The sequence below is a fragment of the Dipteris shenzhenensis genome, chromosome 18 (genome assembly GCF_047967505.1).
Source record: "Dipteris shenzhenensis isolate YYH24624 ecotype China chromosome 18, Dip_SZ_1.0, whole genome shotgun sequence".
NCBI lineage: Eukaryota > Viridiplantae > Streptophyta > Polypodiopsida > Gleicheniales > Dipteridaceae > Dipteris > Dipteris shenzhenensis.
In genome coordinates, this window is record NC_141613.1 from 55179812 (window position 1) to 55203036 (window position 23225).

The 23225-nt window shown below is 43.5% G+C and overlaps 1 protein-coding gene across 1 annotated transcript in view; it reads left to right on the forward strand.

The window, feature by feature from the left end:
• Positions 1–1085: 1085 nt before the first annotated feature.
• NTRC (NADPH-dependent thioredoxin reductase C) overlaps positions 1086–23225 on the forward strand; it is a 37700-nt gene continuing 15560 nt past the window's right edge. Inside the window, exons 1-7 of the mRNA XM_087389653.1 lie at positions 1086–1471; positions 10024–10237; positions 10612–10717; positions 10839–11104; positions 11522–11801; positions 22923–23030; positions 23121–23207. Coding sequence (XP_087245779.1) covers positions 1195–1471; positions 10024–10237; positions 10612–10717; positions 10839–11104; positions 11522–11801; positions 22923–23030; positions 23121–23207 — 1338 coding nt within the window. The 5' untranslated portion in view covers positions 1086–1194. The remainder of the gene's footprint in view (positions 1472–10023; positions 10238–10611; positions 10718–10838; positions 11105–11521; positions 11802–22922; positions 23031–23120; positions 23208–23225) is intronic.

Here is a 23225-nt window from a genome sequence, read left to right on the forward strand (position 1 = left end):
TTATACCCTTGTGCAACCTAGTCCCAACATTTCTCTTTTTCATGTCTCATGAAGCCACTTGGTACAATTCCATTACTTGATTTCTTCAGCACTTTCCATTTTTGCTTTTCAATTATCACTTTCCATCTTTTCCTTTTGATTGCTTTCAAGTTATGCTTTCCTCCTTCTGTGGGCTCTTAATAGGATAGAGTATTCAACTAGGAGTTCAGGTTAGACTGTACGGACTTAAAGATATAGCCACATAGAGAGCTTGAAGGGCAATAAGTTTTTATTAAAATGTAATGGTCCTTGGAGAGTTAGCCTTGGGAGTGGAGAGGTGAAGCAAAGCCATTACAAAGATGCATTCAACTAATTTGCAGCCTTCCTTCACAATCATTGCGATCTACAACTTAAATGTTGTACATGCGAGTTTTTGTGAAAAATTACCCCATTGATTCAATAAATCTTAAGTGACAATTCTTAAAAAATTTGTAGAAACCATCATATACCCATTATGAGATTTTGTGAAAGGGTTGCTCAAATGCATCAAGTTGAGCTATTATGTACCCGTTATGAGATTACGTGAAAGGGGTATTCAAATACATAAATTGTAGCTATTGACTCAATGTACCTATGGAAAGAATTTTGCTAGGTTGAAGAAATTGGGCCACACTTTCAAGGAGAGTCAAAGCACCTCCCCATGCTTTATTGGTCAAGTTAGCTTTGCTGGTCTGGGTTACTAAATTCTCCAAATAATTAAGCTTGGCAATACAATTTAGCATTGCACAAGGCACGAGTTGTACGTTTTTGTGTGACACTTTTGGAATCAAAGCTAGAACGATGGCAAAAAGTTAACTTTCTTAGAGGTTTTGTAAGCTTAAGGGATAAGAACTTGAGAATTTGTCTCTGTTCTAATAAGACCTTCCCTTAATGACTAGTCTTTAGGATGACGTTGGTAAATTTAAAGTACATTGTCAAGGAGTTAATTTAGAATGGTAGGAAGAGCCTCTCATCTGGGTTGAGTTGAAATGTGGGTGGTGGATAAAATGAGCCGCAAAGAGAAAAGATTCATTGTAGTTTCAGCCACAAGCTCTTTTTTTTTTTTTTCTCTTGCGCTGTTTCTTCTTCATCATCATCATGGTTTTCTTGACGGCCCGCCTGCTTTTGCTATAAAGCCGCGGTTGTACAAGCCATAGTCATTGCTCTACAGCAGCTATGGCCGCTGCCTGCGCGGCCACTACAGCTGCTTGGGGCCTCTCGCGACCTTCCGACTGCCCCTGTCCCTGCTCTTGCTCCTCGCCCTCGCCCTCCCACCTGCTTAACGACTCCTCTTTCTCCAGCATCGGGCCCTTCTTCAATTCCAGAGTCCGGGGGAAATCTTTCCTCTCCCACCGCGCTCTCGTGGGTCTTTTGTGGATCGACTCCAAGCCGCGGCGTTTCACAAACACTACCCGGGCAGCTGTAGCCACGGAGGAAATCCGCACTTATGCAGGTAGACGTTCTTTGTTCTCTTTCTCTGCAGTCATGTCTTCCGTTAATGCGCCAGTTATAACTATGAAGATTATGAGAAACGGTCCAAGGTAAAACCAATGCCATTACATCCTTCACATTCGGCACTACATTTCGTATATAATTAAGGTTAAAGAGATAAAGGAAGGCCGGACAATTGACATGTTACGAGAGCCTAGTAATGTACAGAAGCATTCAGCGCTTTTAAAAGACAGGCTGTTTGCATAAAGCCAGCCGCTGGTCGCCATCCTGGACGATTTAGAAGATTCCCTTTTGACGTTTGGAGTTAATCAAAGTATATTTATAATCTTACAAATATGTGGACGCATTCTGCTCCCTTATCTACGACGTGAGCTAAGAAAATTAGCTTGGTCCGTACACACTGCCAAGTAAGAAGTTACCTTAGGATGAAGTCCTCATTACTGGTGATCTCAGAACTATCTAAGGGACAAGGCCTGATAGAGTAAGTTTCGATGGTGGCTATCGACTAGTAGTTTCAACTAGAGCTTGTATTGGTTTTATTATACTACCAATCTGATCTCACCAAATTCTGTACATATAATGCCTTTTAATTGAAGTGCTAGAGGCTAGGTATACCAAACTTCGGATGAGGATGAATACAAATGTTTCTGGTAGGAAAGAATTCTGTACACTATCGATCTGATCTCACCAAGTTCTGTACTTACAAGGTCTTTTAATTGGAGGGCTAGAGGCTAGGTATACCTTTCTTGGGATGAGGATGAGTACAAAGGTTTCTGGTAGAAAAGAATTGACATTAGGTTCAGAAGTTGATCCAAAATAAAGCTTGTTCAGGTCTCAAGCTTGGATCGCTTTTGTGGGGGGTTGGCTATGCACCTGGGGCATGTGTCTCTACTAGAGGTTCTAGCGGACTCTGGGACTATAGAGGTCATGCAATCCTTACAGTGAAGTCAAAAGATATGCGGATCAAGCTTCTTCGACAATCTTACAAGCTGAAGGGCACCAAAGTATGGATAGCAGAGGAGCTTACACAAGCTGAACTCAAGATTAAGGCAACTGAATTAGCTAAAGTCAGGGCTACCAAAAAGCATGGAAAATGGGCAGTTTACTGTGAAGGCGTAGCACTAATCAGAGAGTTTAAATCAAAACCAAAAGACTCTTTGTCTTAAACTGATGTGTGGCTGTTTACTCTTCCAGAATATCATGTAGGTACTCTAAAATAATATGGGTTGCTTTTTGCACTCCTTGGGAGCTGCCATGTGCCCTTCCTAAAGCAGATGTACTAGAGGGTTTCTTGTTGTCCCATAGACCTTTTGGTCTCCAGTGGACATTAATAGACTTTCTTTCTTTCTTTCTTCTTTCTTTCTCGAAACGCCTAGTTTAGTAGCTTTCAACTCAGCACCATCCTTGCATTTAGAGCTAGCGAAACTGTGAGTTGAAGCCATCTTGCAAACAACTTGTTTGTGCAGAAGGTTACAAACTACACGAAGGCAAGCCACAAGATCATGTGTCAGTGTAACTTGGGTTGTACACACGCTTATTGATTCTTGAATGGATAACATGTCTGTGATAGTGGACTATTATACCCTAAAAGCTACAACTGAGAATGTGCATATAACACACGGTGACACATACAATTCATTTCATGCATGCTCCTATGAAATGATTTAAAAAAGGAATGCAAAAGTGCACAGGTGCATGACATGTGTTACGAATAATGCACAAGAGCATGCATGGCATTGTACACAACTCATTCTAAGACTAAGCAAGAGTATTTGGAATTAGTCTTTGAGTTGCTCAGACAGCATAAGTTGTATGCCAAAAAGTCCAATTATAACTTCTTTTATAACAAAGTCAAGTACTTGTGTCATATAATCTCCGAAGGATGTATACGTATGGATCAAAAGAAAGTTAAAGCTATTCTAAAGTGGCCTAGTCTAGTTGCCCTAGAAGAGCTGCAAATATTCCTTGGTCTCCCAAGCTCCTAGTAGAGACTTGTTAAGGATTACACTAAGGTTCTAGTATCTATGACAAACTAGCTTGAGGAAAAGGAAAGTACATTTGCCCAGACTAAGGAAGCTGAAAAAAGTTTTTAGCTTATCAAACAATTGGTAGAAACTGTTCCAGCATTGAAAGTAGTTGATCCTAATAAACTTTTTGTCCTTGAAACTGATGCAAGTAATAGAGCTGTGGGAGCCATGTTGATCCGACCGGTGGCTTTTGAAAGCAAGAAACTAGACCCAGCTTAGACAAATTATTTAGCATATGAGAAAGAACTCTATGTTATGGCCCATGCTTTGAAAGCGTGGAGGCACTATTTGTGTGGTGTTAAGTTTGAAGTTATCTTTGTCCAAAAAAGTATCATGTGGTTGTGCAATCAGCTTGAGTTGAAAGGCAAGATGGGCTGCAAGCGTTTGATATTCAGTTGAGATATTATAAAGGAAAGTATAGGTGATGCATTTACAAAGTGCAAGGCAATAACCAAAATACTCACAATGTATTGATAGCTTGATGTTGACTGTTGTAATAGACAATAGATAAGTACAACACTATATAGTGTGACACTAGACTCTAGAAAGTCACAATGTCTATGGGATATCTCCCAATATGACACGTGGCACGTTTAGGACTCACTAGACTATAAAACACCACCTAGACCACCTAGAACACACATTTTTGACTCACTTTGGCTTCATATTCCAACACCCCCCCATGAAGGCAAGGTGAGAGACTACTGGAATGGAACCAATAACAGAACATGACAATGACGGTCATCAAAATTGTGCATGCCGATCTAGAACTAGACATGGCTCCCACACAATCTTAGAGGCAAGTGAGCATGGCTCAGAGGCTAGTGAGCATAACATAGAAAGCTCATCTAGCATGGCTCAGAGTCTCATCATGCATGGATGCATGATCAACTCAGAGGTCTAGGAGACCAATGCACCAACATCCTGGAACTCTCAAGCTAGGCCTGATAAACATATAGACCTATCAATGCCAATACATGGCTCCCACAGTATATCCCCCCTTGGCTTCATAACAGGACATGTTAGGAAACCACACATCAAAATAGGAAAACTAATACATCTTTTTAGGAGGACTATCCAAGGCAAAGGACCTTTAGACTCAATGACAACCAAACACTCAGTTACATATCATTTTAGGGGGACTACCGAGGGCAGAGGATCCCAAAATACATCAAGTTGTAGGAATAATAAAAACAGATCTCTTAGGAGTAAGAGATGTCCTCCAAGTAGCCACTGCACATGTGTGCACATCCCTGCGAGTCGATGACGATGTTGATGGAGCACTAGGCATGGATGCTCCAAAATATGTGTTGGTGAAGTCCATGGGGTAGCTACATGGAAGCGGTCATGGCATGACTCTCAAAATAGAAGATGGAGAGTCACCAAAAAGTCAATGTAGAGGCTAGAGGTGCCACAAGGACTAGTAGAGTCACTCAATATGCAAGCCTAGCACCATGGGCAATCAGAGAAGTAATCGGAGAAGTCGGGAAGTAACCGTACCTCACATCAAGATCATTTTTCTTTATCTTCTTGCTGTAAATTAGTGTGGAGTCTACACACCGTTATAGAAGGCAGATGAGGTGTGCAATGTGGGAGCTCGAATGGCGCGAAGATAGAGCTTCGTGGGCAACAGGAGACGCGTGAGCAACAGGAGCAGCAGCCTGGGCAGCTAGAAGCAGCGTGCGCAGCTAGATGGCGAGCAGCAACTAGAAGCAACATGCGCAGTTAGATGGCAGGCAGAGAGGATAGCTACGTGGGCAGCAAGAGAAGCTGCGTGGGCAGCTATAGCTTAGCTTCGTGGGCGCCAATTGGAGCAGCAAAAGATGGAGGTGGAGATGAAGATAGTGATAGTAGGCTGGAAACTATCATCCCGTGAACTGAAGAACAAAATCCGTGCGCAGGAATAATTTTCATCACTTTTTGCAGAAGCTATATCTTTTCATAGAAAACTCAGATTGCAATGATGTAAAAACGAAAATTGTAGTACTCAAGGTCCCCTACAACTTTCCTGAAGACACAAAGTCGTGATTTTGCTTCCAGATCTAGATAGAAGCATCACATCGTCCGCAGGTCACAGAGAGAGCAATAGAAATAGCACCACTCCAGGACGTCTTTGTAGCTAAGGAAGGAGAAGAGCTCACCAAGGGAAGGGAAGAGAGATGGCAGAAGCTCAAGTTGGAGAAGATAACGTTGGAGGAGAATCCCAATGTTGATGAAGCCTTCAATGGAGAGGAGTAGGAAAGGGGAGCTACTCCAAGAGAAGAGAGGGCAGCTTCTCTTTCCGGCCACCCTCTACCTCATGGAGAAGCAAGGAGGAAAGGAAGGGCTAGGAAGGAAGGCTTTGATACCATATGAAGAGACATGGTAGCTAGCTAGGAACGGAATGGAAATATGGAAAGCATAATGAAAGGCAAAATGGAAAGGAAGCAATAACCAAAATACTCACAATGTATTGATAGCTTGATGTTGACTGTTGTAAAAGACAATAGACAAGTACAACACTATATAGTGTGACACTAGACTCTAGAAAGTCACAATGTCTATGGGATATCTCCCAATATGACACGTGGCACGTCTAGGACTCACTAGACTATAAAACACCACCTAGACCACCTAGAACACACATTTTTGACTCACTTTGGCTTCATATTCCAACACGTCATGGTTGAGTTTGCCCTTCACCTCCGGAGTGCCGACAGAAACTCAGTACGAAGACTTTGTATAAATGGATGCTCAAGTATGTGTGGGTGTGTGGATTTGTATGTGTGAGAGCATACTTTTATACTATGGTCTACACCCACTGTTGGGCGCTGAGTTTGCCCTTCACCTCCGGAGTGCCGACAGAAACTCAGTACGAAGACTTTGTATAAATGGATGCTCAAGTATGTGTGGGTGTGTGGATTTGTATGTGTGAGAGCATACTTTTATACTATGGTCTACACCCACTGTTGGGCGCTGATGACGTCAGTGGGAATGTCATAGTAGCTAGTCCCTACTATGCGTGATGGAGTTTATGGTTTTTAATCTTATGAGTGACTCTCGTGAGATTGAAACTACACTATGTTGTGTTTTTAGAGGATGAGTTTGGGAATGTTCCTGGTTTCATCTAGGTATATGCTTCTGCCGTATTAGCGGACATGCAAATTTCACCTTGTGAAGTTTTCGTCCAAGTTGCGGCTTGTTGGTATTGCGATAATTCTTTCTATCTTAAATGGTGCGTTGCCCTATCAGCTAGATTTAGATTTAGATGCTCGTTTGGGAGAGACTAAAATGAAATTATTTAGACTTCACAAGCAGTTGTAGCTTGAATGAAGAGATTTGGACTACTTTTTGATTAGCCTTCTCCTTTAGTGCTAGCCTTCATCATGGCTGAGTTTGCCCTTCACCTCCGAAGTGCCGACAGAAACTCAGTATGAAGACTTTGTATAAATGGATGCTCAAGTATGTGTGGGTGTATGGATTTGTATGTGTAAGAGCATACTTTTATACTATTGTCTACACCCACTGTTGGGTGCTGATGACGTCAGTGGGGATGTCATAGTAGTTAGTCCCTGCTATGCGTGATGGAGTTTATGGTTTTTAATCTTATGAGTGACTCTCATGAGATTGAAACTGCACTATGTTGTGTTTTTAGAGGATGAGTTTGGGAATGTTCTTGGATTCATCTAGGTATATGCTTCTGTCGTATTAGCGGACATGCAAATTTCACCTTGTGAAGTTTTCGTCCAAGTTGCGGCTTGCTGGTATTGCGATAATTCTTTCTATCTTAAATGGTGAGTTGCCCTATCAGCTAGATTTTTAGATGCTCGTTTGGGAGAGACTTAAATGAAATCGTTTAGACTTCACAAGCAGTTGTAGCTTGAATGAAGAGATTTGGACTACTTTTTTATTAGCCTTCTCCTTTAGTGCTAGCCTTCGTCATGGTTGAGTTTGCCCTTCATCTCCGGAGTGTCAATAGAAACTCAGTACGAAGACTTTGTATAAATGGATGCCCAAGTATGTGTGGGTGTGTGGATTTGTATGTGAGAGCATACTTTTATACTATGGTCTACACCCACTGTTGGGCGCTGATGACGTCAGTGGGGATGTCATAGTAGCTAGTCCCTGCTATGCGTGGTGGAGTTTATGATTTTTAATCTTATGATTGACTGTCGTGAGATTGAAACTGCACTATGTTGTGTTTTTAGAGGATGAGTTTGGGAATGTTCCTGGATTCATCTAGGTATATCATATTCCAACACTAGTTATCTTGGAGCATTCGGTCACCTTAGTCAGCGTATGACTTCTAGGCCTTAGTCTTAATCTTAGTCCTAGGGTTGTTATTATGTACTCTCGTTGCAGTTCGTATTGCAATCTATGTACATCTAGTTTTGCCTCTTCACTACCATTTTTTGTGCTATTGTTGACTTCCACAAGCTACTCTACTACAAGTAAGGGAAAGTATCTCTATGAATTTTAAGGTTGATTTACCAAGAACACATATAAGTCATGCTTCTGTGTGGGTCATAGTTGATACATTGACTAAGATGGCTCATTCTATTCCAACTAGGAAAAATTGAATACCCTTAAGAGTTGGCAAGAATGTCTGTCGAAAGTGTTTTCAAGCTGTATGGTCTACTAGCTAGTATTGTTAGTAACCGAGATAGTAAGTTTGATTGCAACTTGGAAACTAGCTTCCGTATGAACAACATGTGATAATCTTGTGTTAGCCCTATGCCTTCACCAGAGGATAGTGTTTGGGAGACAATGTCCAGCATTACTGCCTGGAACATTTGGGTTATGTGGCGTAGTGAGGCGATGGGAGGATAACGCATCACTCCGACGGCTACCCTCGTTCCCATTTGCAGGACATCATATTTTCCTTGCGTGCCATTTGGGAGAGCGACTGTTGAAAGGCAGGAGCTATTCTGCAAGGCTTGGCCTGCAGGCTTCTTTTACACCCTTTCCGTAGGAGACATCTGCTGGATGTATAGGCCACAACCCTTATTGTTCCCTAGCCAATGAGCTAAGGTCTCTAGGAAACAGGCTGGTTCTTTCTAACAGCCAGCTGTTTCTCTTTGTACTTACCATCCTTATCTCCTTTTGGAAGCTGAGTTGTACGGTGCATTTCAAGCATTACTAGAAGTTTCCTTTTTCTGAAAAAAAGAAAGAAAGAAAGCATATGTATAGAGCTGGAACTGGCCGACCAGTCTTTCACCGTAGTTTGTCTACTCCACAGGCCTGTTGACAGGCCTGTTGCCTCTCTATTGCCTTGACCAGTTGTTGCTGTCATTTGCCTGTTGCAGACTGTATGCAGCCTCTTCTGGCCAACCTGTGCTGCTGTGCTGCCGACCTGGGACCAGGCCTATAAATGGCCCCAGCCCCTCATTAGATGCTGCTGCTCTGCTGGTCCTGCACCAGCCCCAAGATCTCATGTATGGTTTCATGGTTGGGCACAGCCTACCCTAAATGTGGGCATACAGGCAGCCCTCAATGCTGACCAGGGTGGCCCATTGTGCTGCTCCAAAATAATAACATGAGAGGGAATCTGTTTTGCTGCCTATGTGGCGGCCATCTTGCTTCCCACATGGCAAGCCTCATCCCTTCCCCCTACTGATCGATGTACCCAGAGTCATATGTAGCTCTCCACATTTGGGGGCTTATAGGTGGGGCATTGACCCTATACTTCCAACAATGAGGCATCACTATAACTAGATGCAGACGATGTTAGTCATTTTTTGAATATCGATGCTAGGTTGAACTTCAAAGAGTTTGTTAAGTAATGAAGTTAAAGTGCTGATTGATTCATCTAGATTATAAGTTTTCTTTTATACTCTGTTTTAAGCTAGAGCTATAGGGATACCATACAATTCATCATGAAGCCTTCACAAAGCTTTTATAAACTTGTCTGCTAGATTTTTGCCACTTTTAACCATATTAAAGACTGGCTAGATTCCACCAAAGACAAGGGCCTTTTGAGATATACCATTCAATCTCCCCCTGCCCCTCTTTTCCCCTTCCCTTTTTATATATCTTAGTCAGCATCAGGTTTGTAGGAGAAAGTACAAAGGCTTTTTAACCTAAATGGCGGGTTACATTTGGATGTTCTATGAGAACATAAGCGGAGCTTTGGCTACTAAGTAGTTTTCTCCCTTCTTTTTAGCTTTTTCTTTTTCCCCATTTTCTGATGCTTAGTCTTTTGCTCCCTTCTTTTCAGCTTAGTCTTTTTCCCCACTTTTCTGATGAACGTCTTTGTTTTTTATCCCTTTCTGTAACATAAGACATATTATAGTCTTATGAAGGTATATAATGTGTGCGTGGGCGCCCCCCCATGCGGTGGCGAGTGCGCGCTCGTGCGCTGCACACATGTGTCTATCTACCTACCTGCCTGCCTACCTACCTATCTTTGTATATATCTATCGGTGTATCTCTCTATCTGTGAGCATGTCTGTGTTTGCGCGTGCATGACTTAGATATTTTAAAGGATAAGCAATGTGCCGGTGATAACGCTATATAAGTTTTCCAAAATTTACTTCTGGTTTTTCAGTGCCAAAGGCAGGTGTGGAGAACCTGGTGATCATAGGATCAGGTCCTGCTGGGTATACAGCTGCAATTTATGCAGCCCGTGCAAATCTCAAGCCGGTCGTTTTTGAAGGCTATCAAGCTGGTGGTGTACCCGGTGGCCAATTGATGACTACTACAGAGGTGGAAAACTTCCCTGGTTTTCCTGAAGGGATAACAGGTCCTGACTTAATGGACAGGTTGGTTGCAGAGTCTTGTTCGTTATAGATTTGTTGAATGAACCAGAAATTATGGGGGCTGGGAGGTTGTTTTTCCAAGTTGTTGGTGATGGTCAATTTTCCATTCAGCTTTTAAGCTTAATGAGTTAGAGGTGCTTCCTTGCAAACAGTTGTTCTGGCTTTTCTCTCCCTGTCATGTTGGGAGGAGCTTGGTATGTAGGTGCAACCTATTGGTGATATTCATCCTACACTTATGTATGAGAAACTATAAAAGAATACGGGATGCCTTAGCGTAGTGCCTGTGCAAGACTTAACATTCCAGTGAAGTCCAATTTGGTTGCAGTTGTCTTACAATTCTGAAAATAACTATCTTATTCAAGCTGATTTATTGACAGAATGCGCAAGCAGGCAGAGCGATGGGGTGCAGAGCTTCGGACAGAAGATGTAGAATTCATTGATGTCACGAACAGGCCATTCACTGTAAGGACCAGTGAGCATGAGGTGAGCCAGAGAATGACGTTTCTCCCATCTTCTTATCGATCTTTCTGGTTTGTAATATGGACTAGGTTCCTTTGGGGTTTGTGATATGGACTAGGTTTGTGATTGGTATGGATGATTTCAGGTCAAGTGCCATAGCTTGATTATTGCAACTGGTGCCACTGCAAAAAGGCTGGGATTACCACGGGAACATGAATTTTGGAGCAGGGGAATCAGTGCATGTGCCATCTGTGATGGTGCTTCCCCACTATTTAAAGGGCAGGAGCTTGCTGTTGTGGGAGGTGGTGATACAGCAGCTGAAGAAGCGCTGTATCTGACAAAGTATGCCTCCCATGTGCATCTGTTGGTTCGGAGAGACCATATGCGAGCCTCTAGAGCAATGCAGGATAGGTATCTATTTGTTGTGCTTGGTTCCCTCTTTGATGTCATGATACTCTCTGTCTTTCTCACCCTCTTCACTCATGCAGATTACTTGTAAGTATGAAATGTGTTTTAGGTGTATAGGCTATAATGGGCTCTAGAGGACGTCTCTCTCTCTCTCTCTCTCTCTCTCTCTCTACCTCTCTCCCTCATTCATTTCTTATCTTTGCATTTTGTAGTATATGTAAATTTGTAAGGGTGAGTGAACTTGAGTCTGAGCGTTATGTAGGATATATACAAACTTACGATCATTAGTTTCACAGCTCATACAGTGATTCTATTTGCCAACATGCATATAATAGGGATCATGCTTGTGAATTTTATTCTATAATCTTGAGGGGAGTTTTTTGAGTTTTGTCTAAGTTCTGTTGTCTCTCTGTTTCTCAGGGTTCTGGATAATCCTAATGTGACGGTCCATTTTAATACAGAGACAGTGGATATAGCAAGCAACAGCAAAGATCAAATGGCTGGTGTCATTGTTGTTGACACAAGGACTGACGAAGAAAGGACCTTGAATGTCAGGGGTTTGTTTTATGGAATAGGGCATAAACCCAACAGCCAGCTTCTGGAAGGGCAAGTAGAGCTTGATTCTGCAGGTTATGTTGTGGTTAAAAATGGTGGAGCTGAAACGTCTGTTGAGGGTGTTTTTGCTGCTGGAGATTTACAGGTGATTTCCAGGAAGTTTCTCATGATCAACTGCAAGATTAGCATAAGAGACTCAGGAATGTATTACTTCAAAGCCTGCTTCTCATAAGTAAATGCCATCTTGTCCAACTATGTGTGACTATAGTGAATACCTTTGTGATGGGTATCTATTGATGAATGATTGTTTATGTGTCATAGTCTTTGTTTGAGCTAAAGTAATGAAGGAAAGTGATGAATGATTGTGTGCCATAGTGTTCATGCACAGGCTGTTACTCTTGCTGCCCTAGAAGGACATTTCTTTTGGCCTAAATACTCTTCACTGCCAAGGCAATCAAGGCATGTACTTGTGCATCTCTCCCATCCCATCAGATCTGATCCTGAGTACGAGGCACTGTGGCAGCAGTGGTAAATGATTCAGATGTAGCAACGATACCAACACCTGAGGTAGTGGGTGTAGTGGCGCCATGTGCCAGAGACACCGGTCTCACATATGTTCCTGAAACAATACCCCAAAGGTTTTTGGCAACTAACAACTGGTACACCATGTGCGACCACATGGGATAGTTGGTCCCATTGAGCTTATCCTCGGCTGAAATCATCCCAAGAAAATCGTTACTTGGGATTGCAAAATCCCCAAATAAATAATGTGCTAGGCACAAAAGCAAATGCCAATGCCGCAAGGCTATCATTGCAAATGAGCTTGTTGCCCACAAATCTGACTGCAATATCTACAAATGTTAGTCAGAAATGACAGCAAATGTGTGCATATGTGATTGCCCTAAATGGCTGCTCAAATCTGAGCTGAATGCACTAATCTGCCCACAAAGGTTGATTGCAAATGCTGGCCTGCAAATGTCTGGCTGCAAAAGTCTAGCCTGCAAAACTCGGGCCTGTAAAACTCCATTCAAGGAAACTCTGTCTAACCACTAATTCAAGGATATATGTCTTCAAAAGCGAGCGATTTGCACTGTGGGTACCTAAATAAAGAACCCCAAAGGCACAAGAGCAAATGTGAGAAGAATTAGAGCAAAAGCGCTAAATTTTCAAGGAGCAAATGTCTAAATTGAGGGCAAATCCGAGGAAATCACAAATGCAGATGTACTTGTCCAATGTGCACTGCATTCTCCAGAGCTGCAAATTGCAAAATCAGTACAGTTGTACGGACTGTACATCAAATACAGATCTACAGTTGGATTGTCAGAAAGCTCATGCACAAGTGAATGGGCAGGCGTAGTATCAATCGAAATGTATGGATCTATGCGAGAATGTAGGTCCTTACAGTCATATGGACTGTATGGACAGAAGCGCAAAGTCGTAGAGACGGAAGCGCTGCCATATGGATCTATGGACAGAGCCCCAAGCAATAGTTCACGGGAATGGCACTAATGGCAGTGCCATGCAACAGCACGTGGCAGCAAACAAAAAGAAAGAGGCGGTGGGTTGTTGCAGGATTGTACGGCTACTGAAGGCGCCTATACGGATCTGCTAGTCAAGCTGGAGCTGCAAATGGCGATCGGATTCTGCAAGCCGAAGCTGCCCGGAGTTGTTGGAAGTGTTGCAGCTGTGCAAGCAAGAGGGGAGTAGGCTGGATCAAGAACAAGGTGCTCTAATACCATTGTAGAGTGAAGGAGTGAGTTCAATGGAAGGAGGAAGAGTACTTGCAAGAATGGATTAATGATGAAAGTACAAGTGTGGCCTATAAAGTAGGCCTAACTTAGGACTAAATGTCCTAAGTGTACTAACCCTAGATAGGTCTAGTACTATTGTACTAACTGCCTAACTAGCCTGCCAGTCTCATACCAAGGAATGTGGCAACAACGTTCAGCAAACAACCGCTGAGGTAGGGCACTAAACTTGGGCACTGTTTGCTGTAGACGACTCCTAGATCACCACTTGTCTCCTATGAAACTTCAGTGGCTGCTCTAGGTGGAGCACTCCTACAAAATCCGCTCATAAGCTCTCTGCAGAACAAGCCCCCTCCGTTGCACCCCCTTATGCTCTCCTACAGTGTGTAGGTCTGCACCAAGGTGTGCTGTAGATGTCTAGGACTTCTGCCCTGCAACAAATGTTGGTGGAGATCCCTTGATCCCTCTGCTCCTCACCCTGACATGTGACCTGCAGGTAGGAACTCCTAGAATACAAGTGCCCTTGCAATGGGTCCCATGGGTGGCAGAAAGAGAGAATACCTGGTGGGCGGATCCGAATAAGGACTGTACAGCAGCTGCAGACGTCTCAGTAGCAGCGGGCACTTGGTCCGGTACAGAAGGTCATCATGCAGCGTGTACAATGGCTGCCAGGTGGGGAGCAGGGCTAGTAATCAGGGTTGCAAATGGGCAGACTTTATAGGCCTGCAAAGAAGCAACAGATTGGTTCTTCTGCTGGCCCCATCTTGCTTCCTTTTGCTCCAGCCCATGTGCCCTTACCAAGGGTCTATTTGCTGCTGGCCAGGGTGGCCCTTGAGGCTGCCCAAAAATAACCATCAAAGAGGATTTCTGCCTGCTGTCCGTGTAGCAGCCATCTTGCTGCACACATGGCAGCCTCATCCAATCCCCTACTGATGCATCTATCCCAATACATCGTGAGGTATCAAGCCCCTGAGCTCTCCTCGTTTGGGGGTTTACATTTTTAGGGACATTTCTATCCGCATCATTTTGTACATGGAGTGATGTAGCAATGTGGTGCTCAACAATTGTATTTGAACATCGTGTGTGTGCTCGGCATGCTCTTCATGCATTGTAGTACCACTAGGGTCAAAAGGAAACTCAAGGCCATTTCCAACGTCAACTTGGATTTTGTCATGGATCTATTGGTCCATTTTTTTTCACGTGGCTCACACCAAGGGTCTCAAAAGAATCGGCCAACTCCTCATCAGCCAACTCTATGATCATGCTAAGTTTGGGTGTCCTAGAGTTTCGCATTTCGCATACTTCCTTGTGCTCGGGAGTCCATTTCTCACCACACTTAAGTTTACCCTCTTTTGCTGTCCATGATGGCTCTAGTATGCTGTTTGATACTACATTTTTCTGCTGTAGCATTAGACTTTCCTTCGTGTTTTAGGGGTGCCTCTAAGGCCTCGCATAAGGGCTTTTGCAGCCTTTATGTCATGCCATTCTGTTATGCCGGGCTCCTCTCATTCCCATGCGCACTACCCATAGTCTACTTGTACTTGTTAGCATGTCAAATGCCTCCACAAGCGTGGTAGCTTGCTTGATGGTCTAGGGTTCACAGGCCCTCACATAGATGCCACGGAGGGGTGCAATCCTTGAATGAATTGTAGCAACTTTCCCTTCTTTGATATGTGTGCATGAAGAGGAAAAGCCTCGAGAAATCCCAGTGTGTGTGTCAATGCATAAAATTTTACTCAAGATGAGAGGAGACACAAAAGTGATGACCATCAACCCCTTAAATTACTCCCATGTGGTCGCTCTATGCGGAGAGTCTTGCATATGGTGCCACCAAGTATGGGCGTACTCTTGCAAATGCATGCCAGAGCGCTTGCACCTCTCTTGTTGCAAGTAAGTACTTACAGCCGCACATTGTAACCTAAGCATCAAATGGGAGGTTATGCATTTCAAGAGGGCAATAGTACCGACAGCACCAACTTGGCATCGATGACATGCTTTACATCATATCATGCTCTACTTGAGGACGTTTGGGATGACATGCAATTCCACCATTATGTTAACCTTGGGAGGGATGATGCTCATGGCTTTAGGGATGGCCAAAATAATTGCAAAGGATATCCAAGATATGCTCACAGTATACAAATTTAAGGAAGACACTCCTACAGCAAATGAGCAAAATGTTATTTTCACTCTTATCCCAAATAGGATGAGGAGCACATCATAGGATTCGTTCTTCTTCCAATGTTGTGAATTTGGACGTGGATCCATTGCCTCTTAAAGCATGCTAGATGGTGTGGTAATGAGGGCAATGGTTCTCATGAGCACACTCAATAGAGGTACACGAGTGGGTTGGGCCAAAATAGAGGGCTCCATTTGCAAAGGTGCAAAGAGTGCGCCATCATGGCCAAATTTTTCTCCATAGTAGGGTGCCTACTACTTCATGGGAAATGACATGAAAGGATGAAAGCTAGAGGGATGGCAAGCATCTTCCTTAAGACCTCCATGTGGTGTTGAGAAGGCATCTTGTCTGTCCGAGTGATCCCCATGTTGGGATACATGATACTTGCCTTTGTCTTGAGACGCATGGGCAACCACTTGGTTCATCTGCTAGTCAATCTGTTGGGAGATCTGCCAACCAAGTTGCTGATGAAAAAGGGGCTTTGCAAGCTCCAAGGGAGTAGAGCAAGAAGAAGTGACCAGCTAGGGAGAGGATGGAGCAACAAACAACAAAAAAGGAGGAGTGAATGTTAGAAACATGGTGAGAGTGAGAGAGAGAGAGGCTAGGGCGAGAAGAAGTGATACTCAAATGTTAACACCATGAAAGGCTCTCATTCATGCATCATCATCATCAAATGAGAGAAGTGAAGTATTAGCCTTTATAGGTTACACATACACACATACTAGCACTGAGTGCATATGGGATAAGTCACATGGTGATACATGGAACTCACACATCAAACCACTACTAGACCTCCTAGTGCAACCCACACTCTCTTTGGCTATGATATCTCCAACACCCCCCTTCAGAGCAAAGAGTATGAGACTCAACACGCAAGGAGTAGATCGATCCCCCCTCCACCGCAATCCTACAAAGAGCAAGTCCAACTATCCAACACCTCTCGTGTGATAGTGACTTCTCAATTAGCTTGTGACCGGTAAGGGTAGACCATCACTCGTCACCCCCCCTTACTCTGAATTGGGTAGTCAATACCATCATACCAAGGTCAAAATCCATACAATCATTTTTGGGAGACAACTCAGTGTAGAGTACCTCTTATTGACTCCAAAGACATTCATTTTAGAGGGACAACTCTAGGCTCAGAACCTTTATTGACTCATCGCAAAAACACATAGCATATAGGGCCTAGAAAGCCCATCCGAGTCATATGGCTCCTCGAGAGAGAGGCCGTGAACCTCACCTGTGGCTGCATGCATCTCCTCAAGGGTCTCTTCAAGTTCGGCATGTTCTTCAGCAAGAAGACTAGCATGGTGCTTCTCTTGTTGCTGTTCCTTCTTCTTGAAGCAATGAGCCTCAATATGTCATTTCCTCTTGCAAAACCTGCAAATAATATTCTTGTTGGTCTTCCATGTGCTTGTGGAAGCAAATGCTTGATCACCAAGAGAGGCAAGCATGGCTTCTTTGTTACGATGGTCCTTCTCAATGAGTAGAGCCACCATATCATCAAACGTGGTAGTGGCAAGGCGTAGTGTCCCGTGCATACTCTTCATAAGGCCATCCATATCTTCATCATCAGGCGTGCTTTTCAAACTTGAGAGTTGTTGAACAAGAGATTGAAAGCTAGATGATCACTCAACTCATCACTCTCTTCCATTTTCAAATCATAGAACTTGAGCTTCATAAATACTTTGGAGTTGGTGATTTTATTACCAAATAACGTCTCCCAAATCTCCTTAGCAGTTGACTTGAAGTCCACATGATGGATGAGAGAGTTGGCCAAGCACAGACCAATGAGGGCAATGGCTTTTGCATTCTGCTGCTTCCAAAGCTTGTGTTGTCACAGATCAAGTGCATCAACTTTGTCGTCCTCAACACCCCAAACTCCTTCACGCATCAGGAGCAGTTGCATCTTGGTTTGTCATGTGGGAAAGCCTTCCCCCTCGAACTTCTCCATGAGCAAGGAACTAGAAGACAGCAAAGTCATGATGGCAAAGGCCTTCGTGAAGGCGGGCAGCAACCTGAGATGAAGAACCAGCAAAGGACTGGGCTGGTCTCGGGCTTCAAAACACAATAGCAAACTGGTGCTCCAAAAGTGAACCCGAATTAAAAAGCAGCAAGTATATGCCCCGAAATGTAGAACTGAGTGCTGCAGCAGGTCTGGAATCCTCAAAACGGCTTACCAGGGTACTTCGAAGTGCAAATGCATGTTGCCTATGTGAAAGGCGGCTGATGTAGTAGATATGCTGGAAGCCAAGAAGCTGCTCGAAAATGCCTTCAAAGGCCTCGAAGTACTGCAGAGAATGCTGTCAGGTGGTCGACTACACAGCAGCAGCAATAAAAGGCTCTTTTTGGGGTTGAAAACCTCCACACGTGCAGATGTGTCCTGAAGGAAGGGTCAACCAGCAGGCTGTCAAGGACGCCTAGACCTCCAAGAGCTCGTGAATGGAGGCAGCAAGAAATGGAGAGGCGGTTGGCTATGGAGGTGGTAGAATGAGGCGGAAATGAGCTGAGAGGAAGAGACAGCTAGAGGCGCCTGCACAAGAAGGAGCTGAGCAGAATTAGGGTTAGGCTGGAGAAGATGATGATGTTAAAGGGCGAGTTAGGGCAGGGCTGACCTGCTCTGATACCGTGTTAGGGTGAGAGAGAGAGAGAGATAGGCTAGGGAGAGAAGAAGTGATATTCAAATGTAAACATGATGAAAGGCTCATTTATTCGCCATCATCATCATCATCAAATGAGACAAGTGAACACACTCACATACTAGCACCAAGTGTATATGGGATAAGTCCCATGGTGACATATGGCACTCACACATCAAACCACTACTAGATCTCCTAGTACAAGACATCACACAACACATCTCACACACTCTTTGGCTATGATATCCAACAGTTAAATGAGCTGCACAACAGTTTTATAGCATGTCAAGGTTTTGCACGTATTGTAGATGCCTTATTTCAGCCGTTCTGGCGAAACATTTCAGTCCCTGGAAGCATGTTTCACTGTGACTCTGTTATGGTTATCTTTGGGTAAGCCACAAACAAGTATGTATGTATGTATGTGTATGTAAAGACACACACACACTCACATTTTTTTTTTGGGGGTGAAATCTTATATTTAATGTGTGGGACCCCAAAAGAGGTAAACACCCACCAATAAGTATAAAGGAAAAATTTACAAGTAAAGCCTCAGAGCAAAAGTCATGAAGCAGCCAAGTAAAAAGTTACATATCAAGCTGGAGGAGGATCAAACACAACATCCTCCAGCTTCAGATTATTGCTTTGTAAAAATTAATGTAGTGTAGAAACCACACCATCAATAAAAGCAAGTTGTTTTTTGCCCTTGTGATTCTTCTTAATATAGCCCAGCACCCGAAATTTTTGAATGACAGGGTCAAAAACCTATTGTAACATGGGATGAAAAGAATCCAATGAAAATGGCACATCTACATCCTGAACAGAAAAAGACTCTGGCATAGGCATCAAAGGCAAAGGAGCTAGATCAACATCTGTATCCTCCGATGAAAGAGCTGCATCTGATAAAGCAGGACTCAGCATTTCAGCTTCACTTCGAGGATCAACCTGAGAAAAAGCATGTGCAACATCCTGTATGATCCCCTCTGCAAGGGGCACGCCCATATCCTGAGGAGGAGGCTAATGATGCTCGGAGTCAGATCCTGAACTTCTTCGACAAGAGAAAGATTGGCCTGTGATTTTTCTACCTTCCTCCAGTAATGCTTTGGAGCAATAAAAGAAGGCTTATCCAGTAAAGCCTTAGTAGAAACCGGAGGAAAAGGAAGAGTAACCTTCACAGTGGAAGGAGCAGGAGGAGCGGGCATGGAAGTAGAAGGGCAAGCACGTGCAAAATGACCAACCTGCCGGCACCAATAACATGCTGTAGGAAAAGAGGCAAAATGCAGTCTGATGCACATCGGATGGGCAAATCCCAAATCAAGATCCAGAGTAGAGGACACGGGCTGCATCATATCCCATAAAATACAAAGGCGAACATCCCGAGTAGCCTGCAAAAACTCGTGTCTCGGAACATGTAGACGTCTCCCCAAAAGCACTGCAAGAGTAGGAAGATGCTGAAGAAGAGGCAGAGGCAATGCTTTGAGGGTAATCTAGACGGGATAGTGAGTTAGAAGAGAGGCAGACGGATCAAAAAGTGGATCCCAGGGCATCACATAAGCAAAGAAACCAGCCCCACGAATACGAGCACGACTGACAAGTCGCTCCACCACATCAGTTGAAGAGCAATGAGCATAATAAAAACCTTTGCCTAGGAAGACAAAGGAGGAAAGGTAATACTGGCCCATTGCAACTTCAGCCCAACAACGAAGTTGAGTTGCAGATAAAACCCTATCCATAAAGTAGAGACAGACCCCAAGCTGCTGAGCCTGTCGAAGACCGAAAGCCAGAAGGGCAGAATCCAAAGAATAAACAAGCGGTGAACCTGATGAAGGAACATCTGTGACAGAAGCAAAACACAGTTGGCGAAGAGGTCCAGTTGAAGGGAAGACGAAGGACCATCCGTGATATCCAGCTTTGCCGATTTAACCAAAGTGGAGGGAGGCAAACCACCACGCTTCCGCGGAAAGAAGACACGTGCAGGAGGAGCAGAGGCAGAAGGGGGGGCTGAAGCAGAGAAAGCGAAAGAGCCATCTGTCGGAGCAGTAGGAAGAGGGGAGGAAGAGACATCAGGAAGAAATTGTACTGAACCCGACTGTAAGATAAAGGCTTATCCAAATTCCAAAGAGTGTTGGCATGCTTATCAATCCATGGCGGTGGAAGAAGAAATCTGTAGACCATCGAAGATGTCAAATTATGCAGTGAAAGTGAAGAGATAGCAGGAGACAAGGAAATCAGATTCCAGTCCAGTAATCTGTCCTGAACAAATAACGGAGGAACAGGAACAAATGGCTGCAACATAGTTGTAAGTATTCTCCAAATGGGCCTATGATGCAGGCCCAAGGGGAATGTCCTGCAAGCTTGTGGAAATGAGAGCACATAACCATGTTGATCCACCACATCTCCGACTAGTCTTATGCCCAATTTCATAAGATTATATGCTTTAATTGGTGCCTGTAAAGCAAGAGGAGATTCAAACACCTTGCTCCAATGGATGCTTTCCAAACGAAGGGAGTTACCATGATGGGAGGAAGCACCTGACCATTTAGCATAAGAGAGGATTCTCTTCCAGTCATGAATAAAAGCAGTAGAGATAGGACAGCCAGGAATTTTCCCCTGAAATGTGGTCATGACTGCTTCCCCGTGATCTGTAATCCAATGCCCATATGCATGAGACTTCATGTTTCCACACATAGCTGCTAGCATAATAGCCCATGGCTGTTTTTGCTGAAAGAAATCAGCAATCATAGTGCTCTTTCTTGCCAACATATGAAACTGAAGATTAAGAATATTCAGTCTGCCATGAGTCTTAGGAGAACAAACAGACTGCATGGGAAGTAGTCGCAAAGCCTTTTTGTGAGATTTGCTTTTCCAAAATATCTCCATAGCCTGGGACATATAGGAAGCCAATGCTTAAAAGACCAGTGAAGATTGCACATATGCCATAATGATAGACTGGACTATCCGAAGTCGAACATGTAGAGGCCAAGTTGACAAGTGCCAGTATTCCAGCTTCTTGTTAATCTTTTGAAGCACCCATTTAAGCTGTTGTTGAGGGGTAATATTCCAGGCAATGGGATACTCTAAATGCCTCACAATGGTATGGGGAGAAATAATGTGACCTGGCCAGAGAAGTGCATGCCAATCAGCTTCTTTCAATGCTAGAAGAGTCGATTTCTGAAAGTTGATATGCAGTCCAGCAGCTATGCCAAAATCATTCAAAGTATGCATCAAATGAGAGAGGTCACTTTGAGAATTCCTAGGCATGAAATACGAATCATCAACATATGCCTGTGCAAGAAACGGCTGTGCCCCTGGAATTTGCAAGCCATGAAGCTGTCCTATATCTGCAAGATGGTCCATATGCAACAATAACGGATGAGTAGCAATGGCACATAGTAGGGAGCTAAGAGGGCATCCCTGTCTCACTGAACGGGTCATAGTCCATGTCCTTGACAACCCACTACCAAGCTACACACACACACACACACACACACACACACACACACATATATATATAGAGAGAGTTTCTTTTTTGTTTTGGTAAAGTAGATGCTTCATTTAGAAGAATGTACTTTCATAGTTGTCCAAAGTGGAACTGCTACTACTCAAAACTAGAAGCAATAATAAAACGCTTCTGATTGGGCCAAAGGAAGGTCTCCAAGAGAGTGAGCATCCTAGAGAGGCTGATACAAGGATGATCGAAATAGGGAAAAACATCCACCAAAGCGTGCTCATATAGTGAAAGGGTATGAGCACGACCAAAGAGTCCAATAGTGACACCAGGAGAAGAAGTGAACATAATCTAGATTCTAGCATAGGAGTGTATCTACCAAACAACCAAAACTGCTTGCCTAACGAAATCCAAGGAAAATGAGCACAAAGACCCGTTGTCAATCTGGAAAGAAAATCACGAGCAAGAGGACAGATCCAAAGTAGATACAACACAATCTCCCATGGATGAGAACAAGTATGCCATGCCAAAGAAGCAATTCTCACCTGGCAGCCAGCAAAGATCCCACCAAACAGCGCCATAAGGAAACTCGTTGCTTAAGAGGTAGCTTACTGCTTGAGATGCGCCGAAGAGAAACCTTCCACCAAGAAGAAGACTTAAACAGATGCCAAAAGTGATTTCCGTGGTCGTGAATCCAAGGCCATGGAAGCAATAAATGGTAAGCCTTCTTGGCAAAAAGATCCACAAATGAAAAGGAAGACTAACCAGGAAGCTCCCAATCAAACTTCCAATCCAATAAAGGGAGAGTGAAAAACAAGCGAGAAACAAGTGAAAAGGTTGGAGCATGGTAGAAATAATGTGCCAAATACACACTTTTTTTTTTGTGAAACCACTGAATTTATAATAAGAAAAACTTTTTACAATGAGAATAGCCTGGAAAACAGACTATTCTGAAAAATCAAAAGCAGTGGGAAAACACCTCTAAAGAAGATACATCTAAGTCATTCTCATGAAAAGCATCATACAGAGATTGCCGTAATGATGGGCCAAAGACACACACACACACCCTCTTGCAATATAGAAAATGTTTAGCAAATGATAAAAGACAGTTTTGAGTAGTTACCTTTAGTTTGCTCCATGATCTTGTGTATGGCACTTATGAGTGGCCCCTTTAATATATCGTATGTTGTTTGAAGCTTTTCTACTTAGATTAAATCTACATGCTGACAGTTTCTTCATCTCGTGGTATGCATAGGACCCAGAGTGGAGACAGGCAGTCACAGCAGCTGGGTCAGGTTGCATGGCAGCTCTGTCTGCAGAGCGGTATCTCGCCAAAAATAATCTACTTGTTGAATTTCACCAGGTATGAGCCAGCATTTTTAATGACTCTTGTTTTTTCCTGTTTAATCCAAACCCTTAGTCATTCTTACTGTTTTCTCTCTAATGCGGGCAGCCCAAGGCGGAGACAGTGAAGAAGGAACTGACATCTGAAGATGTAAATATGGGCTTTGACATTACTTTGACAAAGCATAAAGGCCAGGTATGTGTATTGCCACTC